This window comes from Sebastes fasciatus, chromosome 5 (genome assembly GCF_043250625.1).
Source record: "Sebastes fasciatus isolate fSebFas1 chromosome 5, fSebFas1.pri, whole genome shotgun sequence".
NCBI classification, from domain to species: Eukaryota; Metazoa; Chordata; class Actinopteri; order Perciformes; family Sebastidae; genus Sebastes; species Sebastes fasciatus.
In genome coordinates, this window is record NC_133799.1 from 35,009,986 (window position 1) to 35,025,761 (window position 15,776).

Genomic DNA, 15,776 nt, shown 5'->3' on the forward strand with positions numbered 1-15,776 from the left:
GCTCATTCATGTGTTTTAATGGAGCTCTATGGCACAGAGGAAGAAGATAGGATACCCTATCAGGCTATGATACTGTACACACACACACAATACTTGTTATTAGATAGATTCAGTGTTGGTTTTGGATCAGCACGTGAGATTTGTCGACAAGAAGAGAAAAACAGATGATCTCCAGCCTTCACGGTGGGATGTGTATCACTGGTGTGCGACGGTGACCACGGCTGTGGTGGTGAAGGAGTACGGACTGAGCAGCAAGGCCAAGGTGTAGTGTCGATGACCTTCAGCATGGGCCTCAAACACCACCTGCACTCACACACATGACACCACACGGTCAATGACAGAAACATTTTCACTCAGTGTGACCTACTGTATACAGTGGAGGCTAAAGTCATTGTTAAGTACAGGAGAGAGAGAGAGAGACAGAGAGATATATATTTTACGACAGAGTATTAGGGTCACATTAAGGGGAAAAAAAAATCTGAGATTTCGAGAATATAGTCACAATTTTACGAGAAAAAAAGTAATTTCTTCCTCCACAAAAGAGTCAGTTTCCTCCAGCAGGTCCGTGTGGTTCTTTCTTCAGAATAAACTCAGTTTCTTGCACAATCTTTTCAAGGTCCTGATACTGATGATAATGTGGTGCTGATGTGCCAAAAGATGAAGTATTTTGTTATTTGTGAAACCTGAACTAAAGTATAACTTCACACTATAACCCCTCTAAAATCACACGTAAAATTACTACTTTAAAATATTGTGACTTTATTCTCATAATATTACGTCTTTTTTCTCTTAAACTTATGACTTTATTGTCATAATATTATGACTTTATTCTCGAATTCTCAGATTTATTTATTTTTCCTCAATGTCGCCCTAATACTCCGTCATAATATTTAACCTTCAAAGTCTTGAACTATAGAAGCAGTATAGAGTTGAATGCGTTCCATGTTTGGCACCACCCACCTCAAAATGCTTCCACTTCTGAAAGTGAAGTCTGAGTTGAAATGAAACTGAAGTTAGAAGCAACGTGGCTGATATGAAAGAAGGTTTACAGATACACTATATGTTTAAAGCTTTGGTGCGACGGTAATAAAGACTGTGGTCGACGTGATAAAGCTTTGCTGCGACAGTAATAAAGACTGTGGTCGACGTGATAACAGCCAAATCAGACACAAACTGAATGCACACGCTGTGATACAAATGGACGACTGCTGTATGAATCAAAGTGAATGAAGAAGAGAAGGAGGCCATTAGATAATGATAACAGATGACTTTTGGCCATGCTGTTCTGGGAAGTGTTACCTCACCCTGTAGATAAACAGCAGAATAGCAAACAGCATGTTTGAACATGCTAATGTAAATACTGCTGCTTCAAGACCAGAGGCCGGGACTACGAAGTGAGTTCAACATACCCAGGGTGTCTTCTCGTTATCTGGTTTAACTAACCCTAACGACCGAGATCAGGCTAAACGGTCCAACGACGGTGGTTATCAACTACCCGTACCGTACCCCGGTAAGAAGTGATCCACCTTCGTAGGACGGAAAACCCTGAAGGGTTAAACCTGAAGTTACCCTTCTAACGCTACTGCTTGGTAGTACAGGCCTCAGATCAGACAACGGAAGATAAGCCGTTACAGTCTCTCTCAGCTCTTTTTCATTCTTCACAAAACTATTTCTGTCACTTTCATATCAACAATTGAGTGCAACACTATGAATGTCTTCCAGGAGAGACAGTCAGGAGAAAATGTGCTCAGTTATGTCCATATTTAAATGAGATGAATGAGTCTCCCTCCCTCTGTGATGGCTTACTCTTCCTGTGCTGTTGTCAGAACAACTATAAACACTTTTAATTTGTGACGTGGTCAGACAGCATGTCGACAAAAGCTGTTCTGATCAAGTATACCCCGGTGCTCAAGCTCCAAAAGATCCGCCCTTTTGGCAACAAGCCTGAAACCCGTAGTGTCTGTCTGTCTGTCTGTCCATCCATTTGATACTGGTGCTAATGGTCCACACATAATGTGGCAGTGTGATGTTTGACCAGAAAGCAGCAGTGTTGCTGCGCCCACCTTGTCTTTAACAACAGTGAGGGACAATGGGTTTGTCAACAGTGCAACACAAGGCACGACATGAAAAAGTCCCATCCTTAAAGCTGCAGTAGGCAGTATATTTTTGGCATCATTGGGCAAAAAATCCATAATAACCTTTCAGCATATTGTAATTCAAGTGTTCTGAGAGATAACTAGACTTCTGCTCCTCCTCATGGCTCTGTTTTCTGGCTTTAGAAAATCTAACCCGTGATGGGAGACTTTGACCAATCACAGGTCATTTCATTGAGAGAGCAATCCTATTGGCTGTGCTCCGGTCTTGGCGTTCCTTCAAAAAATTCCACAATGGCGGCGGCGTCACAAACTTTCTCATTTTACAGCTAAACCGTGCACAACAAGATGATTATAAAAACATTTGCTCAGATCAGTTCTTACTGCTTGTTTTCATCCGGTCTGAGAAATCTTGCAGATGCCGTTAGGAGCATCGGAGGACACAGGAGGACACAGAGGCACATGATTTTATAGAAATAGCTTTTTTTAATCATATTTGCTCCAATCTCGCCTACTTCAGCTTTAATACCTTTACACACCAAGTCCATATTTTTTGTATGTGTGTGTTGTTGTTTTTTTCTTCTTTTTTTTTTTACAGTTTTTCTCATTCGCTTTGACTCAATTCTCAAATGAGAATATTTTTTTTCTAAACAATAAGTTCAAATCTCTGAACAATTAGTTTGTCATTCACAACAGAATAGAATGTTTCAGTCATTCAAGCAAATTGCAAATGTGTTGGCACACGTGCAAGAGAGTCAAACATCCCTTCATCGTTGGAGCCATCACATGCAAAATGATCTGTTCAATTATCAAAATCTGTCAGACATACATGTATATTCCATAAATATCTATGACGACGAGGTACAATTTGTTGTTTTTGAACTGAACTACTGCAGGATTTTTCATTGTTGTTGTTGTTGTTGTTTTTTGGCATAGATGACTTTTTGTGGCAAAATTTCTGTTCGCTGTATATGGCTTTACATGAACGATCAAAAGTGAATTTTCTGTTTATACTACATGTAACACATTGCTACACAAATACTGCAAATGTACTGTATACATACAAATGTGCATATCCTTGTTCTGTGTAACTATTACAGTATTGTAGAGTATTTGACCTGTTGTTGAAATGGGAATCTAAAAAGCTCAGAGCGATATGGTACAATAAGGTCAGCTGTCAGTGTCAACCAAAAAGAAGAACAACAAAACAGAGATTCACCGACGATCAACCTCTTTGGCCATTCTTGGATTAGCCGTGAGCTAGGCTGTGTTGTCACTGCAATGATGACGGCGGCTGTACTACGTTGATTCCATCAACTGGTCTAAGTCTGAGATTCTGCCTCTAACTCACATAGACTAGGATGCTGAGATTGGGGACTTACTCTATAAGTACACAACTCAACCCATTAAATACCTCGGAACCATGTTTCCACAAACCCAATTGACATATTCAAACTCAATTTTACTCCCTTAGTACACAATATCAAAGAAGATCTGGATAGGTGGAATAAACTCCCACTTTCACTAATTGGCAGCATCTCCACTGTTAAAATGAATATTCTCCCGAAAATAAACGATCTATTATCCATGACCCCTGTTAACCCACCCCCAGGCTGGTTCTCCTCTCTAAACTCAGCAGTTAACACATTTTACTGGAAAGGAAAAAGACCTAGGATCAAATTAACCACACTCCAAAAACCCAAACAGTATGGCGGACTAGATGCACCAAATTTTTACCTCTACTTCTTCTCGCACCAGCTTCAGTATATCCAACACTGGACATACAACTCCAACTCTACCTGGCTCGATACTGAACAAACCATTTGTAAGGACCACCCCATTCAGCATATTGCTTTCATAGATAAACCAGTCAAAACCCTCAGCTGCCTCAAATCTTGCACCATAAATACCACTTTCACTCGCCTGGCGAAAAGCTAACGACATATTCAACCTCAAACTATCTCCTTCAACTCTCACCCCTATCTGGCATAACCACATGTTTAAAATCAATAAAGAACCCATCACCTTTCCAGCATGGAAGCAGAGCGGAGTAACCAGCCTGGGTCACCTTTTCAGTAGTGGCTGTCTCACGACCTTTGACCTTCTTAAACAAACATACAATCTACCCCACCAGTGTCACTCACTACCAGTACATACAGTTGAAAGAGACCATAAAAAAGAAAATTGATATTCATAACTTCCACAACCTCACCCCTCCGCTATTACTAAAACTAAAGTCATTTCAACCCAAAAAACTCTTATCACAGATATACAAACTCTTTTCACACCATGATAACACAGTTCCGATACCAACAGACAAATGGACATCAGACCTGAATAGACATCAATCAATCACATATTAAAAAAACATATGCAACAATACATTCGCCATGTCATCCAACTCAAAAATTCAGCTAATTCAATACAAGGTACTACACAGAACACACATCACCACTCACAACATGTATAATATGGGCTTTATAGACAACAACACCTGCACTCACTGTCCAACTGCATTAGACAATCACATCCATGCATTCTGGCTTAGTTAGTTAGTTAGACGATTTTGGTCAGAGGTCATGAGAGAGCTGTCCGAGATCCTCAACCTCAGCATCCCCCCTCCCCCTCCATCTCTCTGCTAGGCGACCTACCGCATTTTCAATTCCACAACATCTCCAAACATTCATACTAATTGCATTAACCGTTGCCAAGAAAACCATATTACTGAACTGGAAAGACAGAACAAAATGATCAGTAAACCATTGGCTCAATCTGCTAACCAACCACTCTAACTTAGGACAACTCACATCAACCTTAAAGGACAATTTCACCTCATTCCATAACACCTGGTCTCCTTTGCTGCAGTACATTCAGAGCTGATTCCCCTCTACACCACCCCACACAGATTTGTTCAAATACAATAACTCAAAATAACCCACAATGCACCTCCTCAACATTGCCAGTCATGACAGGTTCTCCCCCCTCCCTCCTCCAATTGTTTGTCTGGTCTTTGCGTTTTGTTCTGCTTTTTTCCCCCGTTGCTTTTGTATACTGTGTTGTCTTGTAATGTACTGTAATATGTTATTAAAGCAAAAATAAAAAAGTAAAAAATTATGACGGCGGTTGGAACCGCCCACTTTGAGCTTCATAACGGCTCTTCAGAAACCTATGGGTGACGTCGCAGAGACTACGTCCATAATTTATACAGGCTATGGCCTTCACAGACGGCGCACGAGCTACGAGCACGCACAGTATTTTGTACAAACAAAATATTTTGCAAAGAAGCAAGAAGTCAACGAGTGTTACCGTCAAAACGCCACAAACCAAACTCCTCAATGCCGGGGGGGAATTGTAATTAACTGTTAACTCACATCTCATATTCATGGACGCACTTTATCGCCTTTATACCATCCCTGTTAAGAAAGGAGTCAAATATTACATGTCTTCTAATGAAACAAAGGTTGACAGGTTGAATATCCAATATATCACAATTGGATTCGGCTGGCAAAATGTTTACTCAAATGTAGATTTCCAAGATCACCTGTTTTAAAAGCTAATTGTCCATCTTTCTGATTCATTGTTTTTCTTCTCAGTTGACGTTATTTGGTGCAGGACCAAGAGCTGCGACAACTTGCCTCCTTGCTCACAGTAGATCTCCCCGCGCACCCTCGCACGGGGGAGAACTATGGCGAGCATAAACCCCTCTTAACCTCCATGACCCACCACAGTCACCACTGTGAGGGCTCCCGCTGGCTCATATAAAACAAATCCTGAAAAATAGGAGTTCCACAGAGAAGACACGGCTTTAGGTTGAGGACTTTTTTTCACAACCTCAGCAACAAAAAGATACAACCACATGGTTCAGCTATGTATGGGGCTCGACCAAACACAGGAACCTCTTCTTTACCAACAGTGCTGCTTTGCTGAGGTTGAGGAAAGGGGGTGGGTGGGTGCTGGACAGTAGGACACCGTGTAGCTCTGACCAGCAGGTGGTTCATACTCACATCAGCTGCTTCATGGAACGGCACGCTGCCCTCATTCTTCCAGTACGTTTTGGTATCAAACTCAACACGATACACTCCTGCTGGGAACTGCTGCTCTGTGATCAGATTATGGACCTCTCCAGTGGCATCTGTCATCCTGCAGTGAGGAAGAGTGAAATCTGTTTGCATGCTTTGTACATATCAAACAGATCACGAGGAGAGACATTCTGTTTCATATAATGTACTTACCCGGTAGCGATCTGCGTCCATCCCCCATCATCAGTCCTCTGAGACACCTTGAGTGCCACTGACCCGGCTGGAGTCCCTTTCACGGCATCCAGGATTTTCACCATCAGAGGACATTTGGCGTCGGTGTCCCCATGTTTCTCCTGCAGCACAGACACAAGCCGGGACTCATATACCTCATATCTGCTGCTCATTGTAACACTTCACTACCAGGGCTGGTTCAATGTTCATGCACCATGCTCATTATATGACTGTAATGTAGTGCTTCTTTCACGTTGTGCATTAAAGTGTCAGTAGGCAGTATATTTTTGGCATCATTGGGCAAAAATTCCATAATAACTTTTCAGCATATTGTAATTCAAGTGATCTGAGAAATAACTAGACTTCTGCTCCTCCTCATGGCTCTGTTTTCAGGCTTTAAAAAATCTAGCCAGTGACGGGAGACTTTGACTAATCACTGCTCATTTCATTGAGAGAGCGTTCCTATTGGCTGTGCTCCGGTCATGTGACCAGAACTTGGCGTTCCTTCACCAGATTTCACAATGGCGGCTGCGTCACAAACTTCCTCATTTTAAAGCTAACCCGTACACTACAAGATGATTCTGAAAACATTTGAGGAGAGAAATAGGCATTAACGTAACAGAATATTGATTCATATTTGATCAGCGCTGCCTAGTTTGACCGTTTGGTCGGGGTTCGCGAGTGATTGACAGCCGGCTCTCATAGACAGCAGATGAACAGCAGACCTCAGATCAGCTCTTACTGCTTGTTTTCCTCCGGTCTGTGAAATCTTTCAGATGCCGTTAGGAGCACCGGAGGACACAGAGGAACATGATATTTTTCATGTTACCTGTCTCATGTACTACTGTCACAATATAGTGACCGTTTTATAGAAATAACTATTTTTAATCATATTTGCTCCAATCTCGCCTACTTCCGCTTTAAATAAAGTAAGAGGGAATTAAATTGCCAGCAGACAATGCTCTTCATTGGTATCACTGGTGGTAATACTGGATAATAACTGGTAACTAAGGAAACCAATCCAATGGTCCTGCTGCCCAAAATAGTCATCAGTTATCATTGACTCGATTGGTTTCAATCATGATAACTATTGAGTCAAATGTGAGCTGTTTTTATTCTGCAAGTCAAGACTTAAAAGTGCCGTGACGGACGAGTCAGCACAGAACAAACTCTTTTATTTCATTTTCTTAAACGTATAAATCATTGCGGGTCGGTGTCCCATGCGCGCTAGCATGTGGCTACGCTGTTCAGACTCAGACTCCAACACAAACTACACGGAAGCACCAAAACCGCAAAGTTCTATCTAGTGAAGCCCGTCTGTTAAACAATGTTGGCCGCGGTCGGAGGATGCGGGGGAGACCGTAGCTTTGGTCTCCAGGGCCGGAGTCTCTGCTGTACTCTGCTCCTCTGCCTGCCTTCACTCACACACCGCGCTCGTTCTCACTCGCTCTCTCGCTCCACCTCTCACGCGGTCGGGAGGCTGAGGCAGGAAAAGCCAACACTAGGATCAGCATTGATTCATGGAGAGACCTTCGTCTGGTCAGCTAACATTACTGCCAAGCAGGTGTGATATAGAGTGATATTGGTCTGGGTATCATCGGATAATCCGTTTTTCCTTTGGAATTCAGAAAGGATAAAACGTTTTTTTATTTTTTCATTTTAAACCGAGAAAACGGCCGTTTTCTCGTTTTTCGTTTCTGAATCAAAAAATGAAAAACGAACCCAAACCGGGCCGTTTGTTTGTTTTTGCGAATTCCTTTTCTCATTATTCGTTTTGAATTGAAGAACGGAAGTCACGTGGGTTCTTCGTTTTTTCGTTTTAAACCACAAACGAAAAACGGAATCACGTGGTGCTCTGTTTGTTTTTTGTTTCCAAACGAAAAACGAAAAAACCAAATTAAAAAAACGATCCGATTTAGTTTCTTCAAGTTTCTTTCTGTCATTTTCTCTTTTGAATCGAAGTGTGGAGAACGGCAGTCACGTGACCAGGAAGTGAAGGCAAACATGTCAAAATAAAAGCCAAGAAGATAGTTTGGTCATTCTATAAAAGTGTAACATTATTTAAGCACAGGATCAAAGTAACAGTAGAAGATAAATAGGCTAAATAAATACACAAATAAATACATACATAGATATTTTTTTTTTTGTTCTTTTCATTAACACATGAATATCTTTTATCCAAAAAGTGTGTGATAAATTACAGGGAGGGTCTCTACAGATGTTATACAGAACTCTCACATAATTGACACTTTTCTCTCTCACACTCTTACTATGGGCTGTTTCTTTATGTCGGCAGGTGAGAAGCACTATGTGGCTACTCCTTTCAACACACACGACACTTCCACCTGATCCCTTCACTCCACTAGGAAGGCTGTAGCCGAGTAGTTCTACATCATGATAATGCTGATTTTTCAACCAGCGATTATGACATTAATGCCAGCTAGACAGAATAAAGCTCTGTCTGTCATGACAATAGTACTGGACTGAAGGCCACTTCATCAAAATCATGGAAATTCACAATAATTAGGCCTGTGGTAAAAAAGCCGACGCAAGTAAGCCAAGTGATCTGTGGCCTATCGCAATAACCTCCATATTGTGTAAAACCATGGAACGAGTTCTTGCCAGCCACCTGACCAGTACAGTGCTAGATCCAGTTCGCTTAAATAAGAGCAACAGAGGCCCAGACGACGCTGTGCTGACTCTGCTTAACACAGTCACAAAACACCTTATGCATCCTAAAGGTTATGCCAGAGCTTTATTCGCGGATTTTAGCTCAGCTTTTAACTCAATGAAGACGCATATTCTCCTGAAAAGGCTCATTGATCTCAACATCAACACAGGGTTAGTTCTGTGGATCAGAGGGTCTGTGTCAGGGAGAACATATCAGACGTGCTGCCCACAAGGCTGTGCTCTTTCCCCTGTGCTATTCTCTCTTTTTACTAATGAATTTATGATCAATGAGAAACATTTTAGACTGTTCAAGTATGCGGATGACATGGCCTTAGTTGACCTTTTACAGGAAACAGGCCCACTAGGTGAAGCTGCCTATCTGGCCCACACTACAGCCCTTCAAACACGGTGTCACACTAGCCAGCTAGAAATCAATGTGGCCGAGACCAAAGAATTAATCATGTGCTGCACAAAACAACATTTGATCACAGAGCTAGTTTCACTTGATGGCCAACATGTTGAAACTGTGGGACACTTTAAATACCTCGGTACAGTCCTGGACACCCAGGTGAGCTTCTCTGTAAATACAGAGTATATTTTCAAGAGATGCTCACAGCGACTTTATCTTCTAAGGAAACTCAGTGGCCTCGGTGTCAGCCGGCAGATTTTAGAATTAGTGTACAAAACTATTGTTGAGAGTGTTTTAACCTTTAACCTTCCTGCCTGGTACGGTCACCTACACTGTAGATAGAAGAATAAACTGTTTAGGATTGTGTCAATAGCAGGCAAAATAGTTGGTAAACCCCAAAAGCCCTTGACTCAACTTTTTACAGAAAGGACGAGGAAGAAGGCGAGGAGTATCCTGGCAGATAGCTCCCATCCTCTCTGCAGCCAGTCGGGAGGAGCTATAGAGCCCCTCTGGCAACTAAACATGTGTTTAAAAAGTCTTTCATCCCAAATGCCATCAATATTCTTAACTCAACACAGTGACTGAGCAGATCTGAGCCACAGACACTGACATGAACTGTTTTTAATGTGTAACATAACCTGTCTCTGTTTTTTACTAACTGCTGTCTGGTTTTTAATGTTTGTTGTTTTCTGTGTTTTGTGAGCTGAAGACAAATTTCCAGCCTGGTGAACAATAAAGTTTGATTGTATTGTATTGATCAGATCATATTGAAGGGCCGTCAGCTTTACAATTTAGTTTGGAGGGAGATTCGCTATCAGTGAAGTCAGTGCATTTTATGAGTAGGCCTTCTGTGACGTTACCCACCGTAGGGGTCAGAGGTCACCACTACTCAATCCCCAAGGATTTTCTTTTCAGTCAAATTTTCAATTTTGACGCATTTATAGATGAAAAGTCAAGTCAATAATCATGGTCAATGATAGATGAGTATAGTTGATCAGCATGTTTGCCAACCTTCAGACATCATAGTCTAATATGACGATTAATCAGCCTGAGTTCACTAAAAAACTGAAATCACTAACTTTCTGTATTCTGTTTGGTGGTTTATGATGCTTTTCAATCATTTCTAGTCTATTTGGTATAATATGTAATTTTACTTAATTTGTTCGACATCATGATAATGCAGATTTTTCAACCAGTGGTTATGACATTAATGCTAGCTAGACAGAATAAAGCTCTGTCTGTCATGACAGTAGAACTGTACTGAAGGCCTTTCCTTTACTCGGGTGACTCTTTACAGCCATCTGAAGACAGCAGGTATCTGTTAAATCTACAGTATCTGGAGTGATGAAGTGGCCTTCAGTACAGTACTATTGTCATGACAGACAGAGCTTTATTCTGTCTAGCTGGCATTAATGTCATAATCGCTGGTTGAAAAATTTGCATTATCATGGTGTAGTAAAAGGATCAGGTGGAAGTGTCAGGTGTGTTGAAAGGAGGAGCCACATAGTGCTTCTCACCTGCCGACATAAAGAAACAGCCCATAGTAAGAGAGAAAAGTGTCAATTACGTGAGAGTTCTGTATAACATCTGTAGAGACCCTCCCTGTAATTTATCACACACTTTTTGGATAAAAGACATTCATGTGTTAATGAAAAGAACAAAAAAAAATATCTATGTATGTATTTATTTGTGTATTTATTTAGCCTATTTATCTTCTACTGTTACTTTGATCCTGTGCTTAAATAATGTTACACTTTTATAGAATGACCAAACTATCTTCTTGGCTTTTATTTTGACATGTTTGCCTTCACTTCCTGGTCACGTGACTGCCGTTCTCCGCACTTCGATTCAAAAGAGAAAATGACAGAAAGAAACTTGAAGAAACTAAATCGGATCGTTTTTTTAATTAGTTTTTTTCGTTTTTCGTTTGGAAACAAAAAACAAACAGAGCACCACGTGATTCCGTTTTTCGTTTGTGGTTTAAAACGAAAAAACAAAAAATCCACGTGACTTCCGTTCTTCAATTAAAAACGAATAATGAGAAAAGGAATTCGCAAAAACAAAAAACGGCCCGGTTTGGGTTCGTTTTTCATTTTTTGATTCAGAAACGAAAAAATAAAAAAAAAAATTTTCCTTTCTGAATTCCAAAGGAAAAACGGATTATCCGATGATACCCAGACCGATATTGTGGTTTTAGCTGACGTGTGTCACCTCACTGTTTTGAGCAATGCTCGTTCATGTCTATTTAGAGCGAGCACAAGCGCGAGCAACAGGACGCCGACTTTCGGTGACTTAACGGCCACAGGTGACTTAACGGCCACAGGTGTCTTAACGGCCACAGGTGTCAACAAGCAATTTCAGATTTTTACATAGAGTCCCTTTAAGTTTACAAATGAATCCAAAGGGAGAACATCTTCTTAACAGGTGTGATACACAACAATAGACAACAAGACATTAATGAAATATATAAAGTGTAGATGGAAATATGGCTTGAAAGATCTGAAGCTTAAAGTTGATGAAAATCGTTTCCAAACACAGAGATCTCTTGTTACATTAGGTGTGTGATTAGGAGTGTGATGAGGAGTAGTGATGAAGATGAATGGGATTCTTCATTTAATGGTTTTTGGTTCAGTGTGAATTTACCTGTAAAAGCCATGGATGGAGATGCGTGATTTAGAAGCTCTGATCTTAACTAAACAGGCTAAATGTGACAACGCTGATTATTAGTAACTAGAGAGCATCTTGTGACAGGATGACGCCAGCCGGCGCCGCCACGCCAAATCTGACCACAGGTGTAAAGCTGTCTTTGAACTCGGCCTTCATTTGATCTCAACTACACACCTGGAACGTTTCCTGACTGCATCTGGAACAGCTGTTACACTGGGAGACAGACAGACAGAGAGACAGAGGGACAGAGAGACAGAGAGACAGACAGACTGACAGACAGACAGAGACACAGACACAGACAGACAGACACCTGGCAGAGTCCTCCTAACCTCCTCTGTGGTGGTCCCTTCTGCAGTAGACAGTAGGTGGTCTCCTACCTATCTGGCGTGGAGAGGAGGTCGTGTTGCTCTGGCTCTATCTATCTGGCATGGAGAGGAGGTCATGTTGCTCGGGTTCTATCTATCTGGCGTAAAGAGGAGGTCGTGTTGCTCTGGCTCTATCTGTTTGGTGACGCCTGGAAGCTGCTTGACATCCTCCTGGATCCACTTTCTCACACACGTTCACATTATATGTATTATTTTTTGTCATATGGATTGTCTATGTTGTATTTTCATTATGCTGTTACTCTGTATACACCACATCTATTGCACGTCTGTCCATCCTAGAAGGGCGATCCCTCCTCTGTTGCTTTCTACAGAGCTGCTATCTCCTGTGTTTACAGTACAGAGCAGGTAAGGACGTCATGAGGGTGAACCAGGTACAGGCAGGTCACTGAACCCACCGCTGCTCCACAGATTGATTTGGTCTACTGGCCTAGGTGCTGGGAGTTCATCAAAGTTTCTCTTTTAGCAGTTTATTCAGTAATAGTCAATGTATTAGTGTTGTTACCAACCACCACAGTTTGTGAGTCCTCATGATGTGGTCCTGGAGACCTCTACTGCAGCAGGGACTACCACGGAGCAGGTTTGGAGGACTTTAAAATGTGTTTATATGTCTGTCTGTGGACAGATTTTGTCACTGCGATAGCTTCTTTACTTTACCGGTATGTAGTTGAGATCAAATTGCCCCCCCTCTCCACCCCCACTTTACACACCTGGCCTGATTTGGCATTGCGGCTGGTGTGATCCCATCTCATGATTGTCTTAAGTTAAAATTGTGTTAAAACCATGGTGCGTTCAGCTACATCGTATTTAGAAACGCTGAATCCAGTCTCATTTTTTAAACTAGAATGGCATTCGGAGAGGTCTGCGCTCTGCGAAAGCCAAGGTGTGTGACTTTCAAAAACAGATCACAGCTCACAGCTGGCGGTACCGTGAGGTGGACGGCTTGTTATTAACACGGTGTGTTTCTGTGTAACGTATCGGCTGATGCCTCTCTCATTCAGCAGCCTTGTTATGTCTGTATAACGTTGCACTACATTGTCTCTCATCCCGTCATCTACCGCTTTTTTCTGATTATGATCGGGATAGCAACCAAAATCTAATGGATTGTTGATTATGCTACACCCCACTCCAACAAAAGATTTCATTCAAATCCATCGCAAACTTTTGGAGTAATCCTGCTAACAGACAAACAACTTTAATTACACTCAACTACACAACATATTGTTGGAAGATAATAATTTAGTTTTTCTTGAACCTCACACTAAAACCCAGCTTATTTTATTGTAATCCTGTTGGCAGAATTAGATTTTAAATGCCAACAAATATTCAAAACCTACAGACTGAATATGAGATCTATAGCATGTACCCCCAAAACCACTATTTTCTTATTGTATAGGTCTTTAAAATAATGGATGTAATTGCATTTATAATTATTTTGTATAACACAAACTCATATCACAGATATTGCTCGCAGACACTGACCGTTGGGGTGGGGGCGCTGTTGCAAAGTAGCACGACAGAGGCTAGAAGCAGACACCGCAGTGGTTGGTGCATAGTCGGGCTGGTGGGCAGACGGACGGACGGACAGACTGACAGAAATCACTGGTGCTTGCACATGACCTGCACGGTCTCAGGCCTTTTATAACAGCAGCTGTCCTCCCCCCACTCCCTCCCTCCCTCACCCACCCTGCTGCCAGCTCTGTGGACCATGTCAATGAATAACTCAGACCGAATCAGTGTAGACTTGCCTGTTTTTAAAAAAACACTTGAGAAAGTATGAGGACGCAAAAAACAACTTTGTTACAGTGACAACAGTAAATTGAGTGATTCGTTGCCTCCACCTCTGTCTACAGGCGTCATAATATATTTAACATGTCAGATTAATCAACCATGATAGAACCGAATGCATACCAAACATTTTTACATTTTTGAGTGTTTTATATAGGAAGACACAATTACACATTGATTTTATATAAGAGGACACAACTACACACTGATGTTATACAAAAAGTCACAACTACACACTGATTATATATAATAGGACAAAATTATACATTGATTTTGCATAAAAGGACAGAACACTGATTTTATATAATAGGACACAACTACACACTGATTTTATATAAGAGGACACAATTACACATTGATTTTATATAAGAGGACACAATTACACACTGATTTTATATAAGAAGACACAACTACACACTGATTTTATATAAGAGGACACAATTACACATTGATTTTATATAAGAGGACACAATTACACATTGATTTTATATAAGAGGACACAATTACACACTGATTTTATATAAGAAGACACAACTACACACTGATTTTATATAAGAAGACACAACTACACACTGATTTTATATAAGAAGACACAACACTGATTTTATATAAGAGGTCACAACTACACACTGTATTTATAGAAGAGAGCAGAATGGATTTGGGGGCGAATAGCAGCAGGACGGCGTGGGCAGAGAATGGCGGCCTGACTGCACTCTGCTCACCCCGGACCAGATCCCGGCATGGGCGACATGCGCAGCATGGAGGACGTTCCCACTGCAACGTATTGGGTGCTGTGTCACCCCGTCATTGGACTGACAGGTTTCTAGTGACACAGACACACGCACGCAAAGTTCATTCCCATCCAGAGCCTGCAGTGATTCTACTAGAACATGTTTACATGCTTTAATCGTTGTGATTGGTCAAGTGAACCTGACTTTTCGGACTCCACCTCAGCTCGCTCACAAACTAGCCGCTCGGCAAAGTTTGTTACTTAGTGACATCACCACGTTACGGAAGAAAAGACAGGACTTCGATCAAGGCGTTTCAGGCAGTTCAGGAGCAGTGTTTCTGTGGGGGGAGAGGAACGCCCTTTGGTCTGGACTTTTTGCTTTGTACCTTTGCAGACCTTTTACATGCACAAAAAACTTTATAACACACTAAAGGAAAGGGAAAAAGCACAAAAGCATCAAAAAAGAGAAAAGGTCTGGAATGCTTGGAAGTGCAAACAAGTGTAATGAAGATGCTCTTTGGAAAGGAACACAAAAGTTTGAAAAAGAAGGAAGGTCCAGGGCACTCTTCTAGCAAAACGCCAACAAGCCTTTAATCAGACGGCTATTTCATTGTGAAATACTAAAAACATAGACAATGCTGGCACATTATGAGATGGGTTACAACCACCCACGCGTATTGACACAAACAGCCTTCTTCAGGGTGGAGCCTTCAGCACACAGTTTCCCCTTTAGTAAACCTGAGAGGATTGAAAACAGATGATACTCAGATAAACTCACAGGTAAAG

The 15,776-nt window shown here is 41.4% G+C and overlaps 1 protein-coding gene across 2 annotated transcripts; it reads right to left on the bottom strand.

The window, feature by feature from the left end:
- ttr (transthyretin (prealbumin, amyloidosis type I)) lies at window positions 1-14,108 on the bottom strand. Of its 2 annotated transcripts, XM_074636960.1 has the most exons (5): window positions 13,955-14,108; window positions 6,326-6,465; window positions 6,098-6,233; window positions 5,465-5,506; window positions 1-303 (listed from the first exon to the last, which is right to left on the bottom strand). In XM_074636960.1, exons 1-4 carry the CDS (start codon window positions 14,024-14,026, stop codon window positions 5,474-5,476), a joined length of 381 nt encoding a protein of 126 aa, XP_074493061.1. In that variant the 5' UTR covers window positions 14,027-14,108; the 3' UTR covers window positions 1-303; window positions 5,465-5,473. The 2 variants fall into 2 exon arrangements, with proteins under 2 accessions (XP_074493061.1, XP_074493060.1); XM_074636959.1 differs by lacking the exon at window positions 5,465-5,506.
- Window positions 14,109-15,776: the final 1,668 nt, after the last annotated feature.